Source organism: Ochotona curzoniae, unplaced genomic scaffold (assembly GCF_017591425.1).
Source record: "Ochotona curzoniae isolate NIBS_2020 unplaced genomic scaffold, NIBS_Ocur_1.0 contig_2210, whole genome shotgun sequence".
NCBI classification, from domain to species: domain Eukaryota; kingdom Metazoa; phylum Chordata; class Mammalia; order Lagomorpha; family Ochotonidae; genus Ochotona; species Ochotona curzoniae.
This window is the reverse complement of record NW_024465369.1, coordinates 33,823,173-33,850,230: the sequence shown is the minus strand read 5'-3', so window position 1 is coordinate 33,850,230 and position 27,058 is coordinate 33,823,173. Positions and strand designations below refer to the sequence as shown.

Below are 27,058 nucleotides of genomic sequence, written 5' to 3'. Positions count from 1 at the left end.
TCAACCAAATGCAAAACTAAATGTTACTGTGAAGATCTTTTTTAGATGTTACAATGAACACACTTTGCATAAGGTAGACTCCTCCTTGCTGAAGGCCTAAAACCTAACAAGTTTCCCTGAGATGCCATGAAGATGGCTTGCACAGATGGAAAATCTGCCTCATCTCCCAGCCTTCATACTCCAGCCGGTCCAGTCCACTGGATGCCCGCCCCACAGGTGTTGAACTTCCAGCTCCTCACAACCCTTTCCTTCCTCCCTGTCCCCAGTCTCTACCTGCCATTTCCTCTGCTCACTTGAGAAGCAGAGTCACCATGGTTTGCCCACTAGCTGCAAGGCCAGAGCAGGCAGAGCTGGCATATCCTCTCCCTCTTTCAGGTACCTTGGCACAGGACGAAGCTCAGCCACCTGCAACAGTCAACTTAGCATCTTTCACACAGGTCCCCACACAATTTAAATCCCAAATTTAGATGTACGTTCTAAGTCTCTTTCACACCATGAACTGGGGTCAGAAACATCATCTTACACACAATCCTGGACTGTAGTATCTTCTTGTAGTTCTTTTTCTCCCATGCAATCCCATTCTCAAATCAGAAAAGACACTCAGCACATAGATTTGTTGAGTAACCTAATAAATGACTTTAGCGAACACCACTGAGCTCATTATGGGGAAGAAGTTGACCCGAAACTGTCATTTTCATGGTACAAAACACATGAGGATAAAGCATTTCTCTTAGTAACTCTTACTTAAAATAGATTACCTGGTGACTGCTGGTCTCAGACACTTTGACATCCAAAGACCCTGTCAAGACAGCATACCAATTTGTTCCAATATCACCCTGGCGAAACACTGGAAAACAAACAGCAATGTAAATGTTTCAACCATAACTTTGTTCCACTGTATGACTTGGTAGTTTTTCCACTGGTTGTTATAAACATGACTTGCTCTCTGCTGAGCTCACCACCCACCCCCATCTATTCCCTCAAGAATATTTCATGTTTACCGTTCCCTCATCTATCAACAAAACTGCATCCTATTTAATTCAACATGCAGTGAAGTGGAATTCTATTAAACAGAAATCTGTTGTATTTACAGAGCTGTACATATTTTCGTATTTTCACTTAAATGATAATCCTGAATGCCATAGGAGCCTTTGAATTTAAGAAGAATTGACTGATGTTCTGTGTAATTTATTTTAAGCACACTTCATGGCATTGTGATTCTTGGGAAATTATTATTCGAGACTGACTACACCTCAACAAGGTTATCTCACTCAACAGAACACCAGACCACATCTCAAATGCTTCAAACCTGTGTGGAAGGGAAACACGTTTTACCAAACAGCATGGCTCCTTCCAAGTCAATCAATGAATGCTTGTAAAAAATATTCTTTTTATTAAAACTTTTTAACTGCATATGATCATTGTCCATTCTTGTTTGCTTTATACATTCACTGTTTTCAGGCATTTATAAATGATCCTTTCAGAAATTTCTGAACTCAATTTTGCTTAAGTTTGTGAAGAAAGGAAATATTTAGATATTTAGGTCGAACCCAATTCCTATAACTTAAGGCCAGACTTTGGGGGCCAGCACTGTGGTGCGGCAAGGGAAGTGTCCACCTGCTAAGCCGGAATCCCATATCAGAACATTGTTATATAAGTCCAGCTGCCCTGATTCCAATTGAGCTTCTTGTAATACTCTGGGGAGGAAACAGAAAGTAGCCCACGTGTTTGGGCCTCTCCCACCTCTGTGGGGGACCAGGGTGGGGTTTAGGGCTCCCACTTTTGGCCTGGCTTTGACCTGGTTGTTGCAGCCATTTGGGGGGTGAGCCAGCAGGCAGGAGAAACCACCCTCTTCTCTCTGTTGCTCTGCCTTTTAGATAAACAAATAAATCAATACACCTAAAAGAAGGCCAGCCTGTGGAGAATAATTCTGAAACTTAAAATCTCATTAAAAGCAATTGTCCTTGAAAATGGGCCTTTTTTCAATTGCTTTAGATGTACTTTTAAGTATGTGATGCATACAGCAGGTTAGGCAGCCACTTAGGACACCCATATCCTATTATCAGAATGTCAGGGAAGGTAGTAGTCATTACTCAAAGTGCTTGGATCCCTGCCACCCACGTGTGAGACTCGAGTGGATTTCTTGGCTCCTGGCTTCCACCGGGCTCAGTCACAGCTGTTATGGACACTTGGAGAACGAACAAGTGGATGAAAGATCACTCTATCCCTCTCCTTCTGTCACTCTGCCTTTCAAGTAAACAATTAGGATCCATAACCAAAGGGAATAACCTACTAGTTTTAAATTCTTTGCAGAGTTAGAGTCAGAAGTCAAGGGACTCAATGAAAGGACAGAGGACAACCAGCTGAACTCTGGCACCTGGTGTTCATGCAACAGCACAAGCTCCTGGGAGCCCCAGCTCATGAGGACAAGTGCTCAGCACTTCTACTGGAGCATGCCCGGGAAAGGCAAAGAACCACACACAATGCTGTGCTCATGATGGACCAGAGGAGCTTACAGCTGGCCTACCCAGCATTGCTGCTCCAAGCTTATGTAAGGGACTCACTTTAAGAGTGAGAACTTTGTCTATGATCAACTCCTTAGAGACATTATCACAGAACAGCAAATGTTTTCTTTGAAAGATGGCCCTAGAAAGCAGAAAATGAAGTCTTAGCCTCAAAAGAATGAGGCTGATTTTTTTTCCTTCTAATATCAGGAAGAAAAAAGATGTGTTGGCTAGAAAATGGTAGGTATGATATTTTATTGACATGTAACTGTGTTTGTGTATGCATACACATGGGAAAACATCTTGAAAGATCCACACAGAATGTTAACAATGATCTCTCCACCAGGGGGTTGTAGCTAAGCTTTATTTTGTTGTTTTTCAAGATTTCCTACAAGAGTGGGGTGGCAGACCTCTTTCTTTCCCACTCCAAGACTTCTGTGTTCCTCTAGGTGAACCCAAATCATACAAGTGTCCCCCTCATGTGCAAAGCCAGGAACTCAGGCCTGGGAGTCCCTCCCCTAGCTTCACTGGGCTGACCCTGATTGGTTGAGACCAACCATAAGGATCCAATTTTCCATGTCAGTGATTGGCTTAGGCAGGAGCATGTGATGCTGTTCTGCCCAATGAGGTAATACAAGAAGTCAGCCACAAGACTTTGGAGAAGGAAATGTAAGAATGGCAAGAATGCACCCTCAACAGAGCGTTTTTGTGTGAGCATGAATTGCTCTGCTATGGCTGTCTTAGAGCTGCTGGGGACAAAGCTAATGCCTCAGGAAATACATGTATATGTATTTTTCATTTCAGGAGGCACAAGGACCTTGATCATTTCACTTAGTCACTATATCAACTGACTCTGAAGTCATTTCAGCTCAGGCCTTCTTATACAGGAGTGACTTTTTTTTTTCTTCAAGCAGTTTGGATGAGGATTTTCTGTCACTGCAGCATGAAGATCCCAAGAGATGGAGAAGCATCCCATTAAAAAAATGTAGCTGTCATCCTAACATTCTGCCCTCTTTGCCCCTTCCGCACATTTGGATTTATAAGATTATGGAGACTCATTTTAAACATAACCAGCATTAGTTAGGAGGCATTTCCTCTTTAAGTCTACTGATTATTTATTTCATAGGAAAGTGATTTGAATGCTGAAAGACAGAGCAGAAGATGTGAATCAGCGCATCTCTTCAGCTCCATCTGGAAGGTGGGCTGCCCCACTGATATTCCGTGAACAGTGGAGTGAAGAAAACACCTACGTGAAGCCACATGTCCAGTGAATACCTTTGGCTGAAGCTTAAACATTTTCCTCTGGCCACCTATCCCCGACGGACAGCCACAAGAGAGCAAACCCCACAGGAAAACACATCACTGCAGTTGCAATTCTTACATGTTATTCCTTTTTCCAGGTTCTCATAGTAACCACAAAGACAAATCTGATGAAGGAGGTTTGGATGGAATTTCTCAAAAGCTTTAACTTCTTTTAGCCGTGTGAAGATTATGTCCACATCTTCGCTGGATCGTTCCAATGGTCTACACAGGGAGAAATCATAGAAAACATACAGTGTGCTCAGGAAGGGTATACTTGAAAATGGGCCAATAGACATTGCTCTAATTACACTCCAATTTATGCAACTCCTCTGACTTCAGCATTAGCAATACTTATCCACATACTCCAATTATTGTTAACTATTCATCTTATATCACTGCTGCAGCACATGGCAGTTGAAGGAGACAACCTCAGAGTCATGCAGTTTGGAAATCATTTGGATAATGTTTAATTCACCAAACATACCAGGTTATGATCCTACACAGGCAAATTCAGATTTTACCAAAACTTGAGGTCATAAACAGGAATGCTACAGAGGGCAAAGCAATGTAGAGGGGAGAATGTTAAGAGAAAAAAAAATCTCTACATGAAGAAAACCATGCTGAAGTCACGTAGGCACATGAGAAGGGAGCTATTGGCTTCAGGGATTGTAGCTCCAAGGCAAAAAGCAGAGATCACAGCCAAGCAGGCAATGGTCTTGACAACTCTTCCTTTTCACTGATTTTCTGTAAAAATGTTAGCGCACAGGTGTCGTCAGAGCTTTCAGTTGTTCAAGGAAAGTAGATAGGTAGATGTTCGCTCCCATTCCTACATATTGCATCTCACACACACACACACACACACACACACACACACACACACACACACACACAAATAAATGATAAAACGGAGCCAGTCTGTTGACCACCACTTGGTCATCTTTGGATTTAGATGAGCCAAAGAATCTAACCCAAATAGGACAACTTTACAGATTATATATAAAATGCTTCTCTTTCATCGATTTGAGCAACTTTCTAGGTTCATTTCTTCAGTAAGCTCTGTAGGATCCTGGTGCTATTCCCTAATAAATGTTTGCCATCACAGAGAGATCATCCCACCTCATGCCTGCCCCAGCACACACTGATGTCAAAGAAAGCAGACTGGGTAAGGAAGTGAGAGAGAGAGGCAAGGTCCACAAAAAAAACCTATGCATCCTTCCGTTCCCCAAATCTACTAGCCTCTGTTGGAGTTCTTCTGGAGGCAGTGGGGAATAAACAAAACTAGGGCAAGTCACTTCTCAGGTGAGACCCAGGAGAGATGGGGCACAGTCTATGTACATCTCTTATCTTTGATCGCAACTTGATGCATGCTGTGGATTGAACTGTATCCCCAAGTGAGATATATATCTCCAAGTAAGACCTGATAGCCCGTACCTTTGCATGACCTTATTTTGAAATATAATCAATAAATGTAAGTCATACCAGGTTGGGGTGGGCCCTGATCCAATCCCTATGCCCTCATAAGAGGAGAAGGCAGAGAAGACAGCCACGTGAAGGTGGAGACAGAGATGGCAGTGAGGTGTTTACCAACAGGAAGTGCCAAGGACCACTGGTAAGCCTTAGGAGTGAAAGGGGCAAGGAAGTTGCCTTCCCCGGAGCCTTCAGAAAAACCATGGCCCTGCCCACACCTCAACTTCAAGACTCTGGCCTCTTAAACTATGGGAGGATAAATGTCTGTTGCTTTAAACAACCCCATTTGGTATCTGAAAAGTCAATAAAGAATTCAATAATGCATATCACACTCTGTAGCCACAGGTGGAAGACAATACACAACCCACAAAAGACTTCCTGGAAGCAACAAATAAACCTGCACATGTAGCATTACTGAGATGGAGTGAAGGTCGTCCCACAGCCTCACTCACAAGTCAGAACAAGATGTGCCAGCTGTTCAAGGGACCTGGGCCATGGTCAGATGACATCATGAAGGATAAACCATTTTGGAGACCCAAACGCCAGTGGCCGAGTCTTGGATTTTCCAACTGGGAGAAGTAAATCTCTACTCTATAATTCATTCAGTCTCTAGTACTCTGCTACTACAGGACAAAACAAACTAGGACACTCATCCTTGTCACATCCAAAGGAATTCCACCTGCCAGTGTCTCTCCTATCCATCCTCCCCCAAACCCCTGCTTCCACTGTGTCTATTGAAGATGAATGGGGGCACAGGCTGCACACACTACTGAAGCTCAGGGCCTGGCAGTCCTATGCCAGAAGGCGAGAGATCTGGCCTTTTGCCTAATCGTCAGCAGAAGTATTTTAAGCATGATTGGATGTGTGCTTTTGGAAAGATCACCTTGACTTTGAGTAGAGGCAGATGGGAGACGGGCAAGACTAGCAGCCAAGAGACTGGTTAGGAGGTTCGTGCAATGCATCAAAGTGATGACGCAATTTCTCCAATTATAGCTCACTCTAGGCTCCTTTCCGCTCCCTTAATACCCACATGCAGCTGGTTCCCAAGCACTAACTCCAGACACAGGGAAGTGATTTTTCCTTATCCTGGCATCTAATGCCTATGGCCCATTCTTAAAACACTTTGTAAGAAAAAAAAATTATTTTTAAAACATGTTTACACAACAATCATCAAAGGAATACTTACAATTTCTACAACTGAATGGTAAGAAAAAAAGAAAGAAAGACCATTAAAAGCCTAAAATGAAAGACCAAAGGACCTGATCAGACATTTCACCAAAGATGGCCACTAGGTAGATGAAAAGGTGCTCACTGCCACAAATCATTAAAAAAGTGTAAATTAAACTACGCTACAGTATCACCTCGCATCTGCCTGGATAGCTATTTTTAAAAATGACAAGTGGAGAAACTGGAATGTGCTTTGCACATGGAACATGGAGCAATCACTGTGGCAAAGAGTTTAGAGGTGTTTCACACCACTGATCAAGCAACCGCACAAGAAAATTACAGTCAGGCGACCCTCACACTTCCATGGCCATGGCAGCACTATTCATAACAGCAGGCAGGAGCCAGGAGCTTCTTCTGAGTCTCCCATGTGGGTCAAGGTCCCAAGGCTTTGGGCTGTCTTTGATTGCTTTCCCAGGCCTCAGGCAGGGAGCTGGATAGAAAATAGAGCAGCCAGTACACAAACCAACACCCCTATGGGATCCCAGGGTGTGTAAGACAAGAATTTCAGCCACTGAGCCATCATACCAGACCCAATCAAATGAATTCTTTAACAGGGTGGAATGGGAGAGGCATTGTGGTTTAACAGATCAAGCCACTGCTTGGTACTGGCATCCCATATGAGCACCATTTTTAAGCCCTGGCTCCTCTGTCTCCACTCCAGCTCTGTGCCAATGTACCTGGGAAGGCAGTGGAAAATGGCCCAAGTAGTTGGGGGCTGCTACTCACATGGGAGACTGAATGGAGTTCTAGGCTCCTGATTGCAGCCATCTGTTGAGTGAACCAGCAGACAGAAATTCTGTATTTCCCCACCCCCAGCCCCAACTCTGTTTCTCCCTCTCACCATAGCTCTGCTTTTCAAGTGGATAAATACATAAACACATTCTAAACAGTAGAAACACTGCAAGATTCTTCAGCTGGCCTTAAGGAAGGAAACTGCTGTGCTTCATGAGGAACCATGATGGGGCCACGGGGCCAGGAATGTAGGCGGCCTCTAGCTGACAACCAGCAAGAACACAGAGACCTCAGCCATACAACGCAAGACACTGAATTCTGCCAAGACACCAAAGCCCTGGAGAGGTTCCAAGCTCCAGGAAGGAACACAGCACAGGGCGCTCCTGGACTTTTTTTTTTTTTTTTTTTTTTTGCTGCTTCCAACCAAGTTTGTCACAATGGATTGCACAGACTAGAAAACAGACAGACAAAACATGATTTTCTTGCACTTACTATCCGCCGTTGGGCCCAGCTTAATTTTTGCTTCCTTTGTAAAATTTCAAAATTGCCTCTGTTCTTTGAAATTCAATTAATAGAATTTTCTTTGAGCAGGCAATCCCATTAGTGTACTAATTCATGTTTTACACATGTCATTGCTGCTTTCTTGCAGATGCTCCTGCTATGATCTGAAAAACTCTTGCTCCCTCCTTTTGAGATGCCTGTGTCGAAATCCTCACCCCCAAGAAGCTGTGTTAAGAGCAGGGCCATCAGGAAGTCATGAGGTCAGGGACCCAAAAAATGAGATGAAAAGGTTCAAGGACTAGTTATCTCTCTCCTGCCACGTAAGCCCTCACTGGCACCAAATCTGTCAGCCGCTTGACCTTGGTCTTCCCACTCCCTGGAGCTCTAAGAGACAACTCCCCGCTGTTGCCAAGTCACTCCGTCTCCAGTATTGTGTTACAGCAGCTAGAGCACATTAAGACACCTGCACTCATATATTCCTCCATTCCCTTACATTTCATTTCTTTTGGTGGGGAGGAGGTTTCGTTTGTGAGAAACCAATAAATTCCTATGTATTCCTGTTCTATTTTATTTTTCTTCTCCTCATTATTCACCAGTTCATCTAAGATGAATTTTAGTCAATGAAAACCTGTTACTTCACACATTAAATGAGACAGTCATCAAAAACTTTGAACTTCACACAGTCTAGATTAACTTTTCTAAGTTAGCCAAAGGCTCATACTAAAGTATTTCTGATGACATTTTTTAAAAATTAAATGCTGCTTAAATTATAATAATAAATAATGTCAGTAAGCAGAGCATTTTATTAGAATGTGTTTATTATCTTCAAAAGGATGTGTTCCACATGCTTCTAATATTCAAACCAACAAAACATAACTTTGCAATAGAAATGATCAAAATCTATGAAGATTAGAGAAGATTCCATTCACCAAGCATATCTCTTCATAAGTGCACACTCACTGCATTCATCCACTCAGTAAATTCCACTGCTTTTCCTCGAAGTACAATGATAAGCATACACTCATTTGAAAGAGTGAGAGAGAAACATCTTCCATCCACTGGTCCACTCCCCAAATGGCTGCAACAGAGATGGCTGGGCCAGGCTTCAGCCAGGAAGTGCATAAGTAGGTGAGCTAGCAAGGGAGCTTGATGGGAACTACTGGAACTGGAGCAGCCAGGATTGGAAACAGACCTCTGATGCCGGATGTGAACTCACAAGCAACGGCTAAATCTGCTGCAGTGCAATGCCAGTCCCCGGGTTCTTAAATTTCCATTCATTCAAATTGGGATTAATTAACCCAATTAGAGACTAATTGATCAGTTTCTGGGTTAACCAGAGTGCAGAATAACAACATTGTGTGGACAAAAAAATAATGCAAAAACCATAAAATCAGCTAGAGCATCGGCCCCTGACCATTGGCTGACCTGCACTATTTGGCCACATGAGAGTGAATATTTGGTGTGCAGAGAGCTCACCCATCAGTCAGCTGAGTAGACTCCTTTAATGCCAACTCTTGCCACTGCCTGAAACATTCTGTCACAATGGGTGCCAACACCCCAGCACTCAGCCCTGTGGGTGCAAGAGGCAGGCAACAAAGTAAAGGGGCAGGGGAGTTACTTTGCCCAGTTGCCCCTCCCCACAGCCCATCCTTAAGTACCACCAAACAGCTCAGCCCAGAAACAGCCACCAGCTGCTACATCTCACTGCACTGTCACCCATGACAGCAGAGGAGTCCTCGTGTCCTTAACGACCTCACGGCCATGTTTGATATTCAGATGTCCTCTGAGATGAGCAATGTGTTCCAGGACACTGGGTACCTCATTAACAACTGACACAGGCACTAACCTGACATGGCAACCTGTGTTCCATTTGCTGAGCTATCCCCACCCCTAATGAGGAATTGTCAAAATATGATGCTCATGAGCTTCACAACTTACAAAGCCACGCACAGTGGTAGTAGCCTCAAAGTTATCATCCTTTTATCATTGGCCTCGTGAAAGAAATATATACTGAAAGCAATGAACACCTGCAACCATGTGGAAAACAAAAATGAAGCTCCAACCTTCTAGCTTTGGCATGGCCCAGCCATTGAAGCCATTTGGAGAGTGGATCAGCAGATACAAGACTCTCTCTCTCCCTCTCTTTCAAATAACTTAACAACAGTTGCTGGTGTGGCTTCACCTGCTGATTGGTTTTGCATTTCACTGTAATAAGAGTTGCAAAACTAGAAAACTGGTGGAAAAGATTTTCCTCTATTTCCTCACAAATGCAGGAGCAGGCATTATGAGGACAAATAAAAATTAAAACACAAAGTGCTTGGACAGTAGAATACACGTACCCTTTGTAGATTTTCTAGACACCCGCTCTGTAAAAACAGCAAGATCATGGGCCCGGTGCAGTGGCGCAGTGGTTAAAGGTCCTCTCCTTGCACGCCCAGGATCCCATATGGGCGCCAGTTCTATCCCAGCAGCCCCACTTCCCTTCCAGCTCCCTGCCTGTGGCCCGGGAAAGCAGTTGAGGACGGCCCAAAGCTTTGGGACCCTGCACCTGTGTGGGAGACCCGGAAGAGGCTCCTGGCTTCGGCTCGGCATAGTATCAGCCGTTGCACTCACTTGGGGAGTGAATCATTGGACGGAAGATCTTCCTCTCTGTCTCTCCTCTCTGTATATCCGCCTTTCCAATAAAAAAAATAATAAAAATAAATCTTAAAAAAAAAAAAGCAAGATCTTAAGCACTACCAAATCTTAGTCCTTCTGTTACACTACCAACTTTTCTAAGGGTTTGACACCTGCTGAGAATGCTGATGATCCTAGCCCTGTTAGATGAAGCAGGCGTTTCTTGGTCCCCATCTTACACTCATAACCATTTGGCACAGAAGCTGCAAGACTATCAGTATTCTGAAGCCATGTGTATTTATAATGCCAGCGATGCCATAGATGTATCAAAGGTCTTTGAAACTCAAGATGTTTGCCACTTTACCATGCTATCATTTTAATTATACGATTATTAACCACTTAGAATATGGAAATGTTTATACTCTTTCCTAATTACATGTTTTCCCAACAGTGTCAACAAAATCCAGGAAGGAGTTGAAAATTCATTCATTCCATCTGCAAATGCTGCTGTAGAATCTCGAGGTAAACAAACACTCAGGTGATGGAGACATGTATCCACACAATGATCAAGGTGAAAAATGAAAGAAGCAAATTACAATCAGAAACAAAGAAGGGAAAGAAATCCAAAAGAAAAAATATGTCATTTCTGGAGCGACAATCTAAGACTTCATGAGCTCTTCTTTCTCATTTCTCTGACTGCAGCATCACCACTGTTTGGTCATTTAGTTCAAAATTGTGGGTATAAGCCCATGGGCCTCCTCCCTGGGGGCCTGCTCTCCTGACATCTCCCTGCGAGTTCCTTACCCACCCACACTCCCTTCAACCAATTGCCCTAAATCTCTCTTGGTGAAGGCTCTTGAATCAGCCTGTGTTCATGGTGACATTCAGAAACATCCAGTGACAGGATCTGAGATTTTTGGGGTAATCATTACTGTTTATTCTCACAGAGCTTGATCACCCAAGACCTACACAACCCTTGCAAAATCCAGCCTGCAGGTGAGCCAGCAGGGAGCTGGGCATCTGACAGCTGTTTGGGAATCCTGCCTGTTCCTGTTTCTGTCTTTACAGAGGAATCAAGAGGTAAATGCCCCTTTCCAGATCATACTGGAGATAAGACAGCTGTTATCAGAAGTCACTGCAGGCCACCATTTTGGCCTTGAGTAGAGCAAGACGGGACACATGCTCCTCTCGGACAACTACTCTGCCATCTGCCTTCTAAGACATTGAGAGACACCAGCTTTAGGCCCAGAGCTGTGTAGAGTCCAAAAAACAAAAAAAAAAACAAACCCTCACAATGAGATAGAGGGCAAGATCAGCCCAGCTAATGTTCACATCATGCCTACCCCTGCACTTGTGCGGAAACAGAGGGAAATCTTTTTCACCAGATTCCCAGAGTTGTGACTCTTATTACAATGAAATGCAAAACTCAATCAGTAGGTGAAGCCACTACCTGTAACTGCTTCACTTCCAATCTGGCTCCCTGCTAATGTACCTGAGAAAGCGGTAAACGATGGTCCAAGTTACTGAACCACTGCCATCCATGTAGGAGACGTGGATGGAGTTTCAGGCTCTTGGTTTAGGCCTATCTCAGCCTCAGCCATTGTGGGCATTTGTGGAATCAATGGAAATAAGATATTTATTGTCTGTCTCACTCTCTCTCTCTCTCTTTCTACCTTTCAAATAAGCAAATAAGTCTTTTTCAAAAATGCAATATCCCAGCTGGGCTGCGTGGCTCTCTTGGGGGAAGGGTGCTTGCAGGGGGCCTTCAGGACCCCCTGCTTGGCGGCTTTTCTAACCTGTGCAGGTGTACAGCTAAGCACACTGGCTCCCTGCAGGGAAGGGATGCTCAGCAGGCATCAGGGACCACCCCACCCTGGAAGTTTTGGGGTTTTTTGTTTTTATCCCCACTGGTGCCTGTAGCCCAGATCATGTGGGTCCCCGGCAAAGGGCTCAACCAAAGGCGCTGGGTGAAGACCCTTGGGCTACCTGGTGGTACACCTTCACAGTTTGAAGGGTCTTGATTTACCAGGGAATGACAGAATCTCACAGGTGGCAGTGAGAGATGACCTGTGGTTTTTATGCCCAGGTGAGGAACTACAGCTGAGGGACGTCCATAGACAAGTCCACAACATGTGTATGTAAATAGGAAACTGACAGAAAATTGGTTTGGAGGGGAGAAAAAGAGTGAAAGAAGTGGGTCTGATAGCAGAATCTGTGGGGGCAATGTGAGCTCACCCCTGTGGAACTGCAATCTCTGCTGGCTCACACAAGAATTGCAGATGGGATCAGGTCTTCCTAGGGAGCTAAGTGGGGGCACCCCAACTGAGTTGGGGATCCCACTGGTGAAGACAAGAGTAGGACTGGGGGCAGCAGGCTTGACTGGACATGGCTATAACCTGCACCGGCACAGGTATGCACTGGGACTGTGGAATGTCAGATTAGGCTAGATTCCAGCCCCTACTGGTACTCAGGAGAGCCAGGTTGGGTGTAGAACAGGCCAGGCTAGTTCTTGACTCTCACTGAACTACGTGAAAGCTGTGTCTAGTCACGGACCAGGTATCGCTAGGCTGCAACAACCAACAAGAACCAGAATGGATGTGTCTGGTTGAGCAAGGCCACTGTTCTTGCCAGATCTGGGGGTAGACAGAGTCAACCTGGGCCCACAACCCACTGGTGTGTGCGAGAATTACCACTGGGAGGAGATTCGATGAAGCAGCTTAGGAAACTCCTTCATTGGGATGCTATTCCTGCAGGTGAGTGCAAGAAGCCAGATCAGGCTGCAACACCAGCCAGTTCACATTAGGACCAGGACAGCAATCAGATTGGTGGGGATAGGTTACAGCACCTACCAGTAGGAGCTGGCAGAGGGCGCAGACTAGACTAAGCCAGGCTGTGCAATAAGACTGCGGACACTGAGGTGAGGCAAGTCATGCCAGTCTGGGCTCAGTTGGGGGTTGGGTTAGTGAATCCCAGGGCCAGGGGATCTGACAAGGCTCAGGTAGCTTGGTTCAGATCCTGGGGTCCACCTGCATAGTGGGAGCCTGTTTCCTGAGCTCTGGGGAAGGGGGAGTTGGTGGAGCTTGGGTTGCCTGGCCCAGGTCCTAGGGCCTGCCTTTTTGTGGGTCTAAGGTTCATGAGCCCCAGGGCTGGGGGGTCTGGTAAGACTCATATCGCCTAGCCCAGGGCCTAGGGCCTGTCTATGAGGTGGATGTTGGGTTCATGAACCCCAGGGATGGGGGATCCAGCAATGTTTGGGACGCCTGGCCTGGGTACTTGGACTCGCCTTCACAAATATGTCCCACTTAATGAAAAAGGTGGAGCAGTGGACACAGGCTCTGTTGTAAAAGGAGAATATGGCAGCTCATTTGGTGCTGTAGCAGAAGAACAGAACTAACTAGACAAGAACACCAAACAAACAATAACAGCAAAAAATCTCGGTGAATGGAACCAATGGACATCGGGAGGGTGACATCATGCTCGGATCGGTGAAATCAAGATTTCAGAACTACCCAAACCACTTGGCAGAACCCTCAGAATATGTACACATTGAGACTCGGGGTTGATATGAGGTTGTCGTTCCCCATCCATGGGTTCTGGGATGTGTGCAAAGTCATGAGTGGTTTCCCCCTTTGTCTCTCCTGTTCCCCCAGAAACAACAAGAAGAAATAGCAAATTTGGAAGCTATGAGGTCGCCCAATTTTCCCTAAACCTCAATCCTTCCCACCCTGATCCACCATGTAATCATTATAAAAAATTATTTAAAAAAAAAGACAAAATGCAATACCTAATCAAAACCCGGCCTTGTTCACTTCAACAGACCATTTTCACAAGTTTTCTCTGTCTGTATTTGAACATTGAGAGTCAAAACCAAATCATCAGGCAGGGCACAGGCTCTCCACAATGCAGTCACCACTCAATGCCAAACTGGGATGCTTACTGGATGCCAAACACACACAAAAGCAAAGTTCTGGCATCACTTACCACATGCAATACTAACTTGACTAGCATCAGGTTAAACATTGATTTCATCTGACATCTTAAAATTTCAAATGGCCCTTGGGACAATTCAATTGATGTTCCTTTGTGTGCTTTCTGAACAGCTCTGAGCTGATGATGCCCCACCTCCCACCCCGTATCTCCCAATACCCCCCACCCCCACTCCCTGTAATTTTTGTCATGGTAAGCAGAACCTCTCAGAAATAGTTCCACATTGCTTAGTACCACACTCAATCTGGAGGTGAATGTTAAAAAAAAAAAAAAAACTGCCACTATCTCAACTAAATATTAGGATATTAGGAGAGGCCATGAAGGGCCCTGGTCACAAAGGTTACAGAACAAAAGCTTTTGAGTAGAAAAAGTTCTGACAATCTTTCCTTAGCCGTCTCTACTAAAAAGAAAGAAGTAGGAGACCCATGAAAAGAGAGAGAAGGCGGGAGAAGAGGGGAGAGCGGAACTTTGTCTCAAACAGTGAATTCCTACCTGATATTCACCCCATCTGCTATAGTTTCAGTCTGGTTTGCTCCCACTCCCCTCACCCTGACCACATACAAAAATTTACTCAAAGTCTTAGGTTAACAATGTTAGGAGAGTAGAAACTCAATCTATATGTTTGGGAGATGGGGATCTTTGGAAAGTAATCACAGTAGATGAGAATATTAGGGTGGAGCCTCATGACTGAATCCTGGTGGGTTTACATCAAGAGCAAAAGAGCCCAGGCGGATTGTTCCCAGCATGATGCAATACAGCCACAGAAGGCCCTCTCCAAAGCCTGGGTCCTGCTGTTTGGAACTTGAGGCTACAGAACTGTGAGCTAAAATAAACCTCTCATCTTCATAAAGTAGTCCACCCCAGGCATTTTATTATAGTGGTAGAAAGTTGTCCAAGACAACAATAACCTGAGGCATAGAATACGCACCCACCAGTAGCAACAAACAGAAACAAAATTTTAGCAGAAAAGATCTGAATAAGACTTTCTCATACTGGATCAGCTGAATAGATATCTCTGGCTTTAAGAAAGAAGTAATTTAGGTGTTAATTATGTAAACATAAATGCCAGAGATTTTTAGTTCTTTATTTGTGTGACTTCCATCTATTCATGGAATACCCCTTATATCTTATTGCCTTTTCAAATATCTGTCAGCCCCTGATACTGATATTCTACTTCTGCAGTCTCTGTAGGAAACAACTTACAGAATCCATAGAATTAAGTGGGCAAGGATGCTAAGCTAGAGTTCATCAGTGCATGAACCTGTTATTGAGCTTCACAAATTAGTCAAAAGTCAAAGAAAATCCTGCAGGTGCCTTGGTTCACTAATATCAATACTTGATGCTCCAGATTTATCACTAGGCACTCTGTAAAATAGTAATCTATGACACTTTTAAGATAACAATTCTTTTAAGATTGACTTATTTGAAAAGCAATGTGACAGAGATAGAGTGATTCCAACTGCTGGTTCACTGCCCAGATGGCTGTTACTGCAGCTTGGATTGGGTTGAGGTGAAGTCAGGATCTAGGAACTCCCGTTCAAGTCTCCCTGCTGGGTGGCAGGAATTCAAGTACTTCAGCCATCATCTGCTGCTTCCCAGGTACATCAAGAGGGACTGGACCAGAAGCAGAGTAGCTGGAACACAAACTGGCATTTCAGTATGGGATAAAGAATTCCCTCTATACCCCAATGCTCACTCCATAAGGCAGTTCTTTCAATTTAGAAAAATTCTATTATATCCCTATGAAAGTAAAAGAACTCCCATTCCTGGCCATTTCAGAGAAGTGGTGCCCTACTAATCCTCAAGCAGTAAACTATTATAAATGGAACAAAATACACAAACGAACTGTTTTCAGAACTGGCAACAAACAGCATATAACTGTGATCCAGAAAGAAGAAAACACAAGTGGTAATCCATACAGTAGCCTCACTTTGTCTGACAACATTTTCCTGGAGCACAAGCAAGGAGGAAGAGTTGCAAACAGAGCATGCAATGCAACTAAGCTGGAGAAGCAGCAATTAGAATTCAAGCAAGGCGAGGTGTCTGTAGCCCTTGCCTGTTCTGCTCAACGATGGCCTTTTTACTTTATTTCTTGAACTCCGTATTCAGGGAAGCATGAAGCTTTCACTCTAGGGTAAATTAAAAGTATGTTATCTCAATATATTAAATAATAAGTTGAGGAAAAAAAGAGAGGATTCTGAGCTGGCTGGGATGCACCTGTAGAAAGCCAGAGAAAAGGAAAATTGTCCGAAGAGCTGACTCCATAGCACATGCGTCGTTAGCTGCATCTGTGCAGGCCAGCACTCCTGGCGTGGCCTCGCAGATACCAGATCCCGGAGATTGGGAAGCAAAGTGAGGTCTGGCAGCCTCACCACGCCCAGAGATCCAGCAGCTCTGAGGAAAAGGCTCACGATCCCCCGGACAAGCCACTAAGATCACAGGAGTGTTCTGCTCACCCAAGACCTGGACCTGCTCTCACATGACTAGTCAATTGTCTATGAAAATAAGGTTTCTTAAAGAAGAAATAAAAACAAAATCCAGACTTCATATCATAGCACGTACAATGTCAAACACAAACAGGAATCAATTAATCTCTGTATCTCAGAGATCCATAACCACACACACAGAGCAATCAATATAAACAGATACAGAGGGGACAGAGATACTGAGAATACCAACGATTTTAAAACAATTATAATGATATGCTTGAAAGTGTAAGAGATGGCATAACAATGAATAGAGGGAGAATGCCAGGAGTTAAGTGGATACAAATCAAAAAGAAACAAATGGCTGAGAAAGAACTTGTGAGATCAGACCCATCACAATAGCTGCAAAAAAAAAAAAAATTAAAACTTTGGAATCAACCAAGGATGTGAAAGAGCTCCACAAAGAAAAATACAAAACATTAGGAAAAGAAATAGAACACACACACACACACACAATGGGTAAATCTTCCAGGCTCATAGATGGGATGAATTAATATCAAAATGTACATATCACTCAGTGCAATTTACAGATTCAATGTGATTTTAATCGAAGTACTATGGACATTCTTCTTAGAGCTACAAGAAAATAATCTGAAGATTTATATGGAAACACAAGAAACAACGAATAGATAAGGCAATCTTAAACAATAAAAACAAAGCTGGAGGCATCATAATACCAGATTTCAACACATACTGGGCAGTCATAATTAAAACAGCTTGGTTTTGGCACAAAAACAGACATGTGGATCAATGGAATAGGTTGGAAACCACAGAAAATAATCCAACGAATCTTTTACACATGAGCTAAAATCAATCCCTGAAGAGTCGACAAATGGGATTGAGAAAATTGTGTCTCCACACACAGTAGAATGAAACAAGAACCATACCTTACACCCTATTCAAACATCAACTCACAACGGATCAAGGAACTCAACTTAAGACCTGAAACAATCAAATTATTAGGACAAAACAGGGGAAACACTGCAGACGGTGGCACAAAGACTTCTTGAAGCACAAGCAATAAAAGCAAAAATAGACAAAAGGGATTAAATCAAGCTAAGAAGTCTCTGCCAGAAAAGGGAAAACGCAACAAAGAGGTTATCAACAGAATGGAAGAAAATACTGTCAAGCTATACACCTGATAAAGGATTACTACCCAGAATATCTATGGCGCTCAAGAGACTGCAGAGGCTGACGCTGTGACCTGTGGCACTGGCATTCCATATGGGCACCAGTTTGAGTTCCAGCTGCTCCACTTGCAACAGTCCAGCTTCCTGCTAATATGCCTGGGAAAGCAGTGGAAGATGATTCAAGTGCCTGAACCCCTGCATTCGTATGGAAGATCCCTAAAAAACCCCTGGCTCCTGGCTCTTGACTTTAGATTGGCTAAGCTTCAGCCGCTGGGGCCCTTCAGGAAGTGAGCCAGCAGATGGATCTCTGACTCTCCTTTTTTCTCTGTATAATACTTTCAAATAAAGAAATAAATGTTTAAGATAAACAGAAACTCAATATATCCAAATAAGCAATCCAACTAAGAAATGGAATGGGAATTAAGGATACAGACATTTTTCAAAGAGTCAAAAACAAATGGCCAACGCGTGCGCGCGCACACACACAAAATGCTCAGGATCAACAATCATCAGGGAAATGCAAATAGAACCCACAAAGAGGCTTTATCTAATCCCAATTAGAATGGCATTCAGGGTCCAGCGCAGTGGCCTAGTGGCTAAAGTCCTCACTTTGCATGCACTGGGATTCCATATGGGCACCGCTTCATGTCCCAGCTGTTCCACTTCCCATCCAGCTCCCTGCTTGTGGCCTGAAAAAGCAGTAGAGGATGGGCCAAAGCCTTGGGACCCTGCACCCACGTGGGAGACCCAGAAGAAACTCCAGCTGTTGCAGCCACTTAGGGAGTGAAACAGCAGACAGAAGATCTTTGTCTCCTTCTCTCTGTATATCTTCCTTTCCAATTAAAAAGAAATCTTAAAATTGACTTTCAAACAAAAATTTTAAAAATACCAAATGCTGGCAAGGATATGAGGCAAAAGATATCTTAATCAGTGTTGCTGTGCATATAAACTAGTACAGCCAATTTAGAAGACAGTACAGAAATTCCTCAGAAATCCGCAAATAGCCCTACCATTTGACCCATCCATCCAACTCCTGGAAATTGTTGCACAGGAAACAAAGTCAACATGGGAAAGATTTATCAATATCCCCATCTTTGTAACAGCTCCATTTATAATAGTTAAGGCATGACATCAACCCCAATGTCTACCAACTGGCTAACTGGATAAAGAAATACGTAACACATATGGAATACTACTAAAGAATTTGAAAAAAAAAAATCTTGTCCCCAAAAGACAAATATCATTTTCCCCTCTGGTTTGTGGTAACTAGTACATATAGAATAAAAAAGTTAATTACACATGAGTGAAACTGACTTGAGATTGGATCATTGTTCATAGCCCTTCTCTACTCCCAAGAAACAGTGGTCTTTCTGCTTGCTGAATTTTGTACATGAAGGATTAAGCTTCTGGTTATTAAGCAAATTGAAAGGATGTCATCATAAACATCCAAAGAAAAGAGAAAAAAGGAGAGTGGGTGGAAAGTATCATGCTCTTAAGCCTAAATATATTAAATACATGAAGCCTGTTCCGTTTATATAAACATATAAAATTGGAAAAATACCAAACATGAAAAAGAAAAACTTCACCATACGTACTGACAAGTAGATTGAACATGGAGGGAAAAAAAGATAAGTTAACCACAGAAACACAGAACCAACTTCAGCGTAGGAAAGGATAAGGAAAGTTTAGGACTGGTGACCAGAGGCCCAATAGTCTATGGGAAAATACCAACAGTTTAAACTATGTGTAATTGAGTTCCAGAAGGAGAAAATAGAGGACAAGATTTATGACAAATAATGGATGAAATTTTACCAATTGAAAAGGCAATAAACACCCCCAAGTGTTGTCTCTCTAAAATATAAAGTAAAATTTCTGCATTATGACCACAAGCACTTGTTATTATCTCTACCAAGAAGTGGTGCTCATCTTTGCTCCTGATGAATTTAGGTGGAGCCTGTGGCCAAGAGAACGTGGTGGAAGTGATGTCACGTCACTTAACACTTCGCACTACCACTGCCATGCTGAATTCCTCTGAACAGGTTGCTAAACTTTCCCAGCTCTTGACTTTCTCACATCCAACTGGTAGACAAGGGCAAAGACTCCATTCAAGCACAGATAAGACTGCGTTCCAAAAGGAGCACTCTCTCTGTTACCCGCCTCCTTCCCTCCCTCTGTCTTCTCTGTTCTCTCTCTCCTCTCTCTCTCTCTCTCTGTCTTCTCTGTGTTCGTTCTCTCTCTCGCTCTCAGAAATCAAGGACCCAGAGCATTGCTGACCATTTGCAGCCCCCCACACTGTGGAGTGATTACTTACACTCAGGCTCTCTCCCTCCCTCGTGGAAGAGCAGGGTATGGCAGTGGGCAGTGGGCACTGGGCACTGGGGCAGGAGGGTCCAGAGGAGGACAGGGGGAGGAACAGGAGGAGAGCAAAGGATCTCCAGCTGTGGATGAGTAAGAGCTACAGTCTTTCTCTTTTCTCCTCTGTGGGTGGCAGCGGGGGTGGGTGAGAATGACAGAAGGGTACACGGTCCCAGCAAAACACAAAACGTGACTTGATCCTATGACAGTCATACTACATTATGGCCATTAATTTGAACATCATATGAACCATTTCTTCCTAAATACAGTGTTCTCCAGGAACAAATGTGTAAGCCATCAAAGGTGTCAGATGATTTTTACTGCAGCTTTATTTGTTCGTCACTCCAGTATCTTAGCCGGATGACTTGCTTGCAGAGTGGATTCCTTCTGTGAATCACAAATCAGCTTACACATGCCCAGATATGGCTTTATTTCAGAAACCCATGAACATCTATGGGAAGAAAATTTTCACACAGAATAATCTCTAGGAAACAATGTAAAAGTGGGCACAGCAGCATTTCATTTCCAGGTGGGCCAAGGTCAGGAAACAGTCCACAGCTCACATGAAAGCAACCTCAGGTACTTTCCTCAAAGAAAGGGATCGCGGAGTGATGTACTGGCCCTTCCTAGAAAACCCAGGCACTGAACAGGTGCGATAAGTGTGTGTGTGTGTGTGTGTGTGTGTGTGTGTGTGTGTGTGTGTGTGTGTGTGTGTGTGTGTGTGTATGTGACGCATGGCTCGTGAGCCTGGTTACAGAATTGCACATCCAGAACAGACTATGAGAAGCACAAAATGTTCAATGGGCAAATGAAACTCCCTGTTTCCCCAGTCTGTGTGCAGCTCCAGCTGACACCTCGGTGGCCTGGCACACAACTGGATGCTTGGTTATCCACGCAGTCATTGAACAAACACACAGAGTAGCTAATGACTCACTAATCACTGGATACATTACGTTTGTAAAGAAATTTTTACCTTCTTTTCATATTCTGAATTCAAATTGCAAACACCTTTGCATCAGTGTTCATCTTTCAGCAATTGCTTTCTGATGGGTGGGCATCATTTCGTTTTTTCCTTGGCAGATTCTTCTTTGAAACTGAACGTGAGCTGTTATTTAACTCCCAGTGAAGGTTGCTTGTTTTTGTTCACAATTGTTCGCATCACTGTTTAGAGTTTCTTCCATGTAGGTACACATTAGCTAACAGTTCAAACTGAGCATTTAAACTTTCTTACAATAACAATTATGAGGGTTTGTCTTCTAATGACAGAACTGCTTGAGGATTAAAAATCACAACTACAACCACTCAAGTCAATAATTAGTTTAGCAAGCTAGACAGCTAAAAGTCAAAAACCTGCTTTATTTTTCAGAAATGGCACTGCTATTGTCTGAATGTTAGCATCCAACTCCTGCAATCCTCTTCCATCAACTCTTCTACTGAAATCCTAACCCACAAGTTATGATGGTGAGAGGGGTCTCTGGATCAGTACCCTTGTAAAAGGAGGGGTGCAGGACCCCTTCTATCATGCAAGGACACAGACAGGAGAAGGCACTGTTCCCGCAGTGGGAACACACACCAGACACCAAATCTGAAAGCCTGTTGACCTCCCAGCCTCAACAAGAGTAAGCAGCCCATTTCTGTGAACTTCAGCAGGTATCAAGCTGGGTTTTAGAACAAGTAAGTGTTTTACATGACAGCCCAGCAGGACATATCCTGGGCTTTCAGTCATGGCTGAGTTATAGAAAACAACACTTGCACGACACCGTGAGTGGAGCAGTTACACATCTCCAGTGCTCCTGCTGGAGCTCCAGCCTCCCCTAGCTTCAGGCGCAACAATGCTGCACTTTCACTGGGAATTCTGACCTAGAGAACCAGTTCCATGAGGATGACTGCACAGGAAATGTTATGGAGCTGCTTCCCTACAGCCTGTGGGCAACAAATTCCAACACTGATTCGATCCAACAGCCATTCATCTAGGCCTACTTCCCACCACCGTGCTACACACTGTGAATACAAGAATCAGGTACCAGCTCTCTCTGCAAGGCGTGTATGTTCAAATAGAAAGACATTAGGTGAACTATTATATCACAACCTGGTAAGCACTGATCTGGGAAATAACAGTTAAAAAAAAAAAAACAACTGGCAATTTTACTGTGGTCTCATTAGAGGCCAATCAAATGTACCTGCTTTAGGGCAGGCACCATGCCTCACACAAATTCTTCGCCTTCAAGCACTGGCATCCCATATGAGCACAGCTTCATTTCCCAACTGCTCCATTTCAGATCCAATTCCCTGCTGATGGTGTAGGAAAGCAGCAGAGCATGGCTCAGGTCCTTGTGACTCTGCCCCTACAAGGCAGACCTGTAGAAGGATCCTGGGCTCCTGGCTTCATATCAGCTAGGCTCTGGTTGTTGCAATCATTTGGAGAAGTGAGCCAGTGTAAGGATCTGTCCCTGTCTGTCTCTCCTTTCTGTGAATCTGCCTTTGCAATGAAAATAAACAAATATTTTTAAATATACTTGCTTTACATATATTAATGTGTTGGTTCATTAACAACTGCTTTAGAAGGTAGACATTATTATCCTGTACAAGTGAGCACTGAAAACTGAGGTTGGAGGTATTAGTAAATTTCCCCAAAACTCACAACCAGTTGGGGTGGCCTGGAAGGAAACCTGATCCATTTGACTTCACTCTTAGCCATCACGGTTTTAGTTACCCAGAGATGTGTGACTACACTGGCAGGTGGGTAACTGGGGTGCACTGCAATCACTCCCTGTGCGTTCAACATTCATTCAGCAAAGATTCTGAATGGAGGAGGAAGACCAGCCAGTGACTCGAGCCCAGATTGGCATACTCCACTCAACGAACAGAAAGGAGTAGCCTCATAGGCCAGCACTACCAATCAACAGTGCATGGAATTCATCTGAAAGGCTCCATACTATAATTAGTCACATTTCCCTTGCTCATCCATTGGGCCCGGCGCGATGGTGCAGTGGTTAAGGCCCTTGCTCATCCATCCTCTCAACACTACATTAGAGGCGATCTTCTATCCCTAACCTGTAATTTCGAGGTTGTGAAAAGTTCTAGTAAGTATTGTCAAGATAACCACTACAGATACAGAATGTCTACTTAACTTTGAATTTCAGATAAACAATGAGTAATTTCCACGTGAAGTTTGTACTATTGTAATAACTATAATATAAGCGTATTTCAAGATTGTTTCTCTCTTACGTGAGATTCATATTTAACTGAACGTCTTATACTTAAACTGGAAACCTTATATAAACCCGTTTTTTCTCCAATCTCCTACTTCTGTTGATGTTTTAAAATTGGAGCATCAAGACCACTACCCTGCAGTCCCTTAACCTTGCTCTGGATCTTCCCTTGCCCACCACACCATGGCTCATTCTACCTTGACACAAGCAGATGGAAAGGCTGTGCCCCTCGCTACCTTGCATGTTCCACATCCCACGATGGCATTCAGTCCTGCATGTGCATGAAGGCAGGCAGAGCCTCATGGCAAAGAGGAAGCAACTACCTGGGATGTGTGGGTCATGATCTTACTGAAAGGTTTGGAGGAGAGTCTCACGTTTTTAAAAGAGCCTGTCACATGAATAGGTCAGAGGCTCTGCTTTTCCACCCTGGACAGTTTCAAGCTGCTGTAGACCACAACTAGTTTTCACATGCAGTGAAGAGCAGTAGCCCTCGGTGCTTGGGAGGCACACAGGAATCCCCACTTAGCACTGCGACGCAGACACGCTGATGTCTGTGACAAGGACAGATCATGCCAGCGCACACAGCTGGCGCTCTTCTGCCTGAGTGTTCATGCCAGGAAGTGTGATGAATTCACAGAAACTGTTTTTTCTTTTTTCTTCTCTTTCTTCTTCTTTTTTTTTTTTTTTAACTTTTGGCTGTAACATATCTACTGGCTCCCACATGCTAGAACAACTTCCTACTGGAATTGCCCAAAAATGTGACAAATCAAAGTTTATCAACACAACACTAGGAAGAATTCCATTTCCTCCTTCAGTGAGTTTTCCTATAACATAAAACCAAACAATTATTCTTATGGTAGATACATTTTTCCTCTAAGCATCTAGAGGTAGTGACATGTTTCTTATAGAAATGACAGCCTATCAATTCATTCATTCTCTCAATGACCTTGAACTTCCAGAGTCTTATAACTCCCAGGACTTTATTTGGTAGAGACTTTGACCTGGCTGTGCACAAATAAGGCATACATTTCATCCCAGTCAATAAAAAATATCATGCACTAAAACAATATGAATTACTAAAGACCATGGCAATTAGCGGCTTAATGTTATATTCTAAGTTTTCCACAGTGAAAGTGTTGGAGAACCCACCACAGAGTGACTTGGCAGTGTGCAAAATTAACTCAAGAAAGTACAGGATGTTTGGGGGGGCGACAAAGGAATGCTAATCTTCTTAAATCTTAGATGAACTATAACCCTATAAAACTAATACTTCCACCACAACACCCAGAAACCAGTGAGGCACCTTTTGAAGCAAAGAAGTAAGAATATTTTGCAGCCAAAGATAGCAGACTTCAGGGCCCGGCACGGTGAAGTCCTCGCCTTGCATGCGCCTGGGATCCCATATAGGCACCAGTTCTAATCCCAGTGGCCCTGCTTATCACCCAGCTCCCTGCTTGTTGCCTGGGAAAGCAGTTGAGCATGCTCCAAAGCCTTGGGACCTTCCACCCATGTGAAAGACCTGGAAGAGGCTCCAGAATCCTGGCTTCGGATCAGTGTAACTCCGGCTATTGCAGCCACTTGGGGAGTAAATCATCAGACAGATCTTCCTCTCTGTCTCTCCTCCTCTCTATATCTACTTTACAATAAAAATAAATAAATCTTTAAAAAACAAAAACAAAAGAAGACTTTACAACTAGTGTTGAGGAGTCCCAGGTTAAGCTGCTGCCTATGATGCTGACAGTCCATCTGAGCATCAGCTCGAGTGTCAGCTGTTCCATGTCGGATCCAGTGCCCTGCTAATGGCCTATGGAAAGCATCACACAACGCCCAGATTGTATGAATCCATCACCAACATGAAACACTGGATGAAGCCCTGGTTCCTGGCTTCAGCCAGCTTCACCCTTGGCTGTTGCAGCCACGTGGGGAGTGAACCAAGAGATGTTTCTGTCTCTCCTTCTCTCACTCTAATTCTGACTTTCAAATAAATAAAATCTTAAAAAGAAAAAAAATATAATAAAAGTAAAGTTCACCAAAAGCAAACAAAAACTCAATAGTTGGCTCTAGCTTTCCTTGAGGATGGTTTCTAAATCAACCTGAGAGGTGGAACCTCACAGGACAGAAGAAAGTTTGGTCAAACACTGTCACTAGCTCTGTGGAAATCCGCTTGGGGCTCAAAGCGATGCAGAAGCTGAAAACAGGCTACTGGCTGGCAAGTGCATCAGACAGCAAGTTATACTACGCTCAAAGGGATGAGCTAAAGTGGTGGGAACCCGGTAATGACCGTAATTCCTACCAAGCTGTTACACAAATGACCCTGCCTCATCCAAATTTTTGTCCGCATGAGAAGTGACTAAGGCTTAAAAACAAAGTGAACTATGAATTCTCAGTTGCATACATCAGGATCAAGGGCAGGAAGAAAACCGTCAAGGTGGGCATTCAGTACTGCAATTAAGATACCACATTGGGAATATGGGGTCATGGCATCTGTGAAGTCAATATCCTATTTGGTGCCAATGCATGTCCCAGCATTTCCACTTCCAATCCAGCTCCTTGCTTGTGGTCCGGGAAAGCAGCAGAGGAAAGCTCCAGTCCTGTGCCCCTGCACCTATGTGGCAAACATGGAAGATTCTCCTGGCTCCTGGTCATGGACTGGCCTTGCTCCAGCTATTGCAGGAGTGAAAGCAATGAACTGAAAACATCTCTGTCTCTGTCTTTCTCTCTCTCTCTCTCTCTCTCTCTCTCTCTCTCTCTCTCTCTGCCTCTCCTTCTTTCTATGTAAGTCCCTTTCAAATAAAAATCAAAATAAATAAATCTTGGGCCCGGCGCGGTGGCGCAGTGGTTAAGGTCCTCGCCTTGAACACGCCCGGGATCCCATATGGGCGCCGTTTCTATCCCGGCAGCCCCGCTTCCCTTCCAGCTCCCTGCCTGTGGCCCGGGAAAGCAGTCGAGGCCAGCCCAAAGTTTTGGGACCCTGCACCCGCATGGGAGATCCTGCACCTGCGTGGGAGACCCTGCACCCACGTGGGAGACCCAGAAGAGGCTCCTGGCTTCGGATCGGCATAGCATCGGCCATTGTGCTCACTTGGGGAGTGAATCATCGGACAGAAGATCTTCCTCTCTGTGTCTCCTCTCTGTATATCCACCTTTCCAATAAAAAATAATAAAAATAAATCTTAAAAAAAATAAATCTTTAAAAAAAAGAAGAAGAAGAAAAGCAAGCTGAAAGGGGAACTCAAAGGACCAGTCGCCAATAGATGAGGATTCATAGACAGTGAGACGTGCAACAATTTTTAAAATCTCTTCCTTAAAATAGAAAATGCAATCATCAGTGACAAGAAGCTTGAAACATTCAAGGAAAAAATTTTTGAAGAAGAAAAGGGACTCACGCGTGTGGGCACGAGCATGAAGATAGAGAATGAGTCAGGAGTTATTCAAGAGGCGCTAGAAGAAAGCAAACACTGGCGGCTGAGGGAGGACACACCTGCTCAGCACGAGTGCATGACGTCAAGATCGGATGCTGCAGAGGTAGCACTGTGCCA

The 27,058-nt window shown here is 43.9% G+C and overlaps 1 protein-coding gene across 2 annotated transcripts in view; it reads right to left on the bottom strand.

The window, feature by feature from the left end:
- RAPGEF4 (Rap guanine nucleotide exchange factor 4) overlaps nt 1-27,058 on the bottom strand; it is a 295,713-nt gene that overhangs the window by 240,710 nt on the left and 27,945 nt on the right. For both annotated transcript variants that reach the window (XM_040971724.1, XM_040971725.1), the window contains exons 2-3: nt 3,886-4,028; nt 759-847 (exon numbers count right to left, since the gene is read on the bottom strand). In XM_040971724.1, coding sequence (XP_040827658.1) covers nt 759-847; nt 3,886-4,028 — 232 coding nt within the window. The remainder of the gene's footprint in view (nt 1-758; nt 848-3,885; nt 4,029-27,058) is intronic.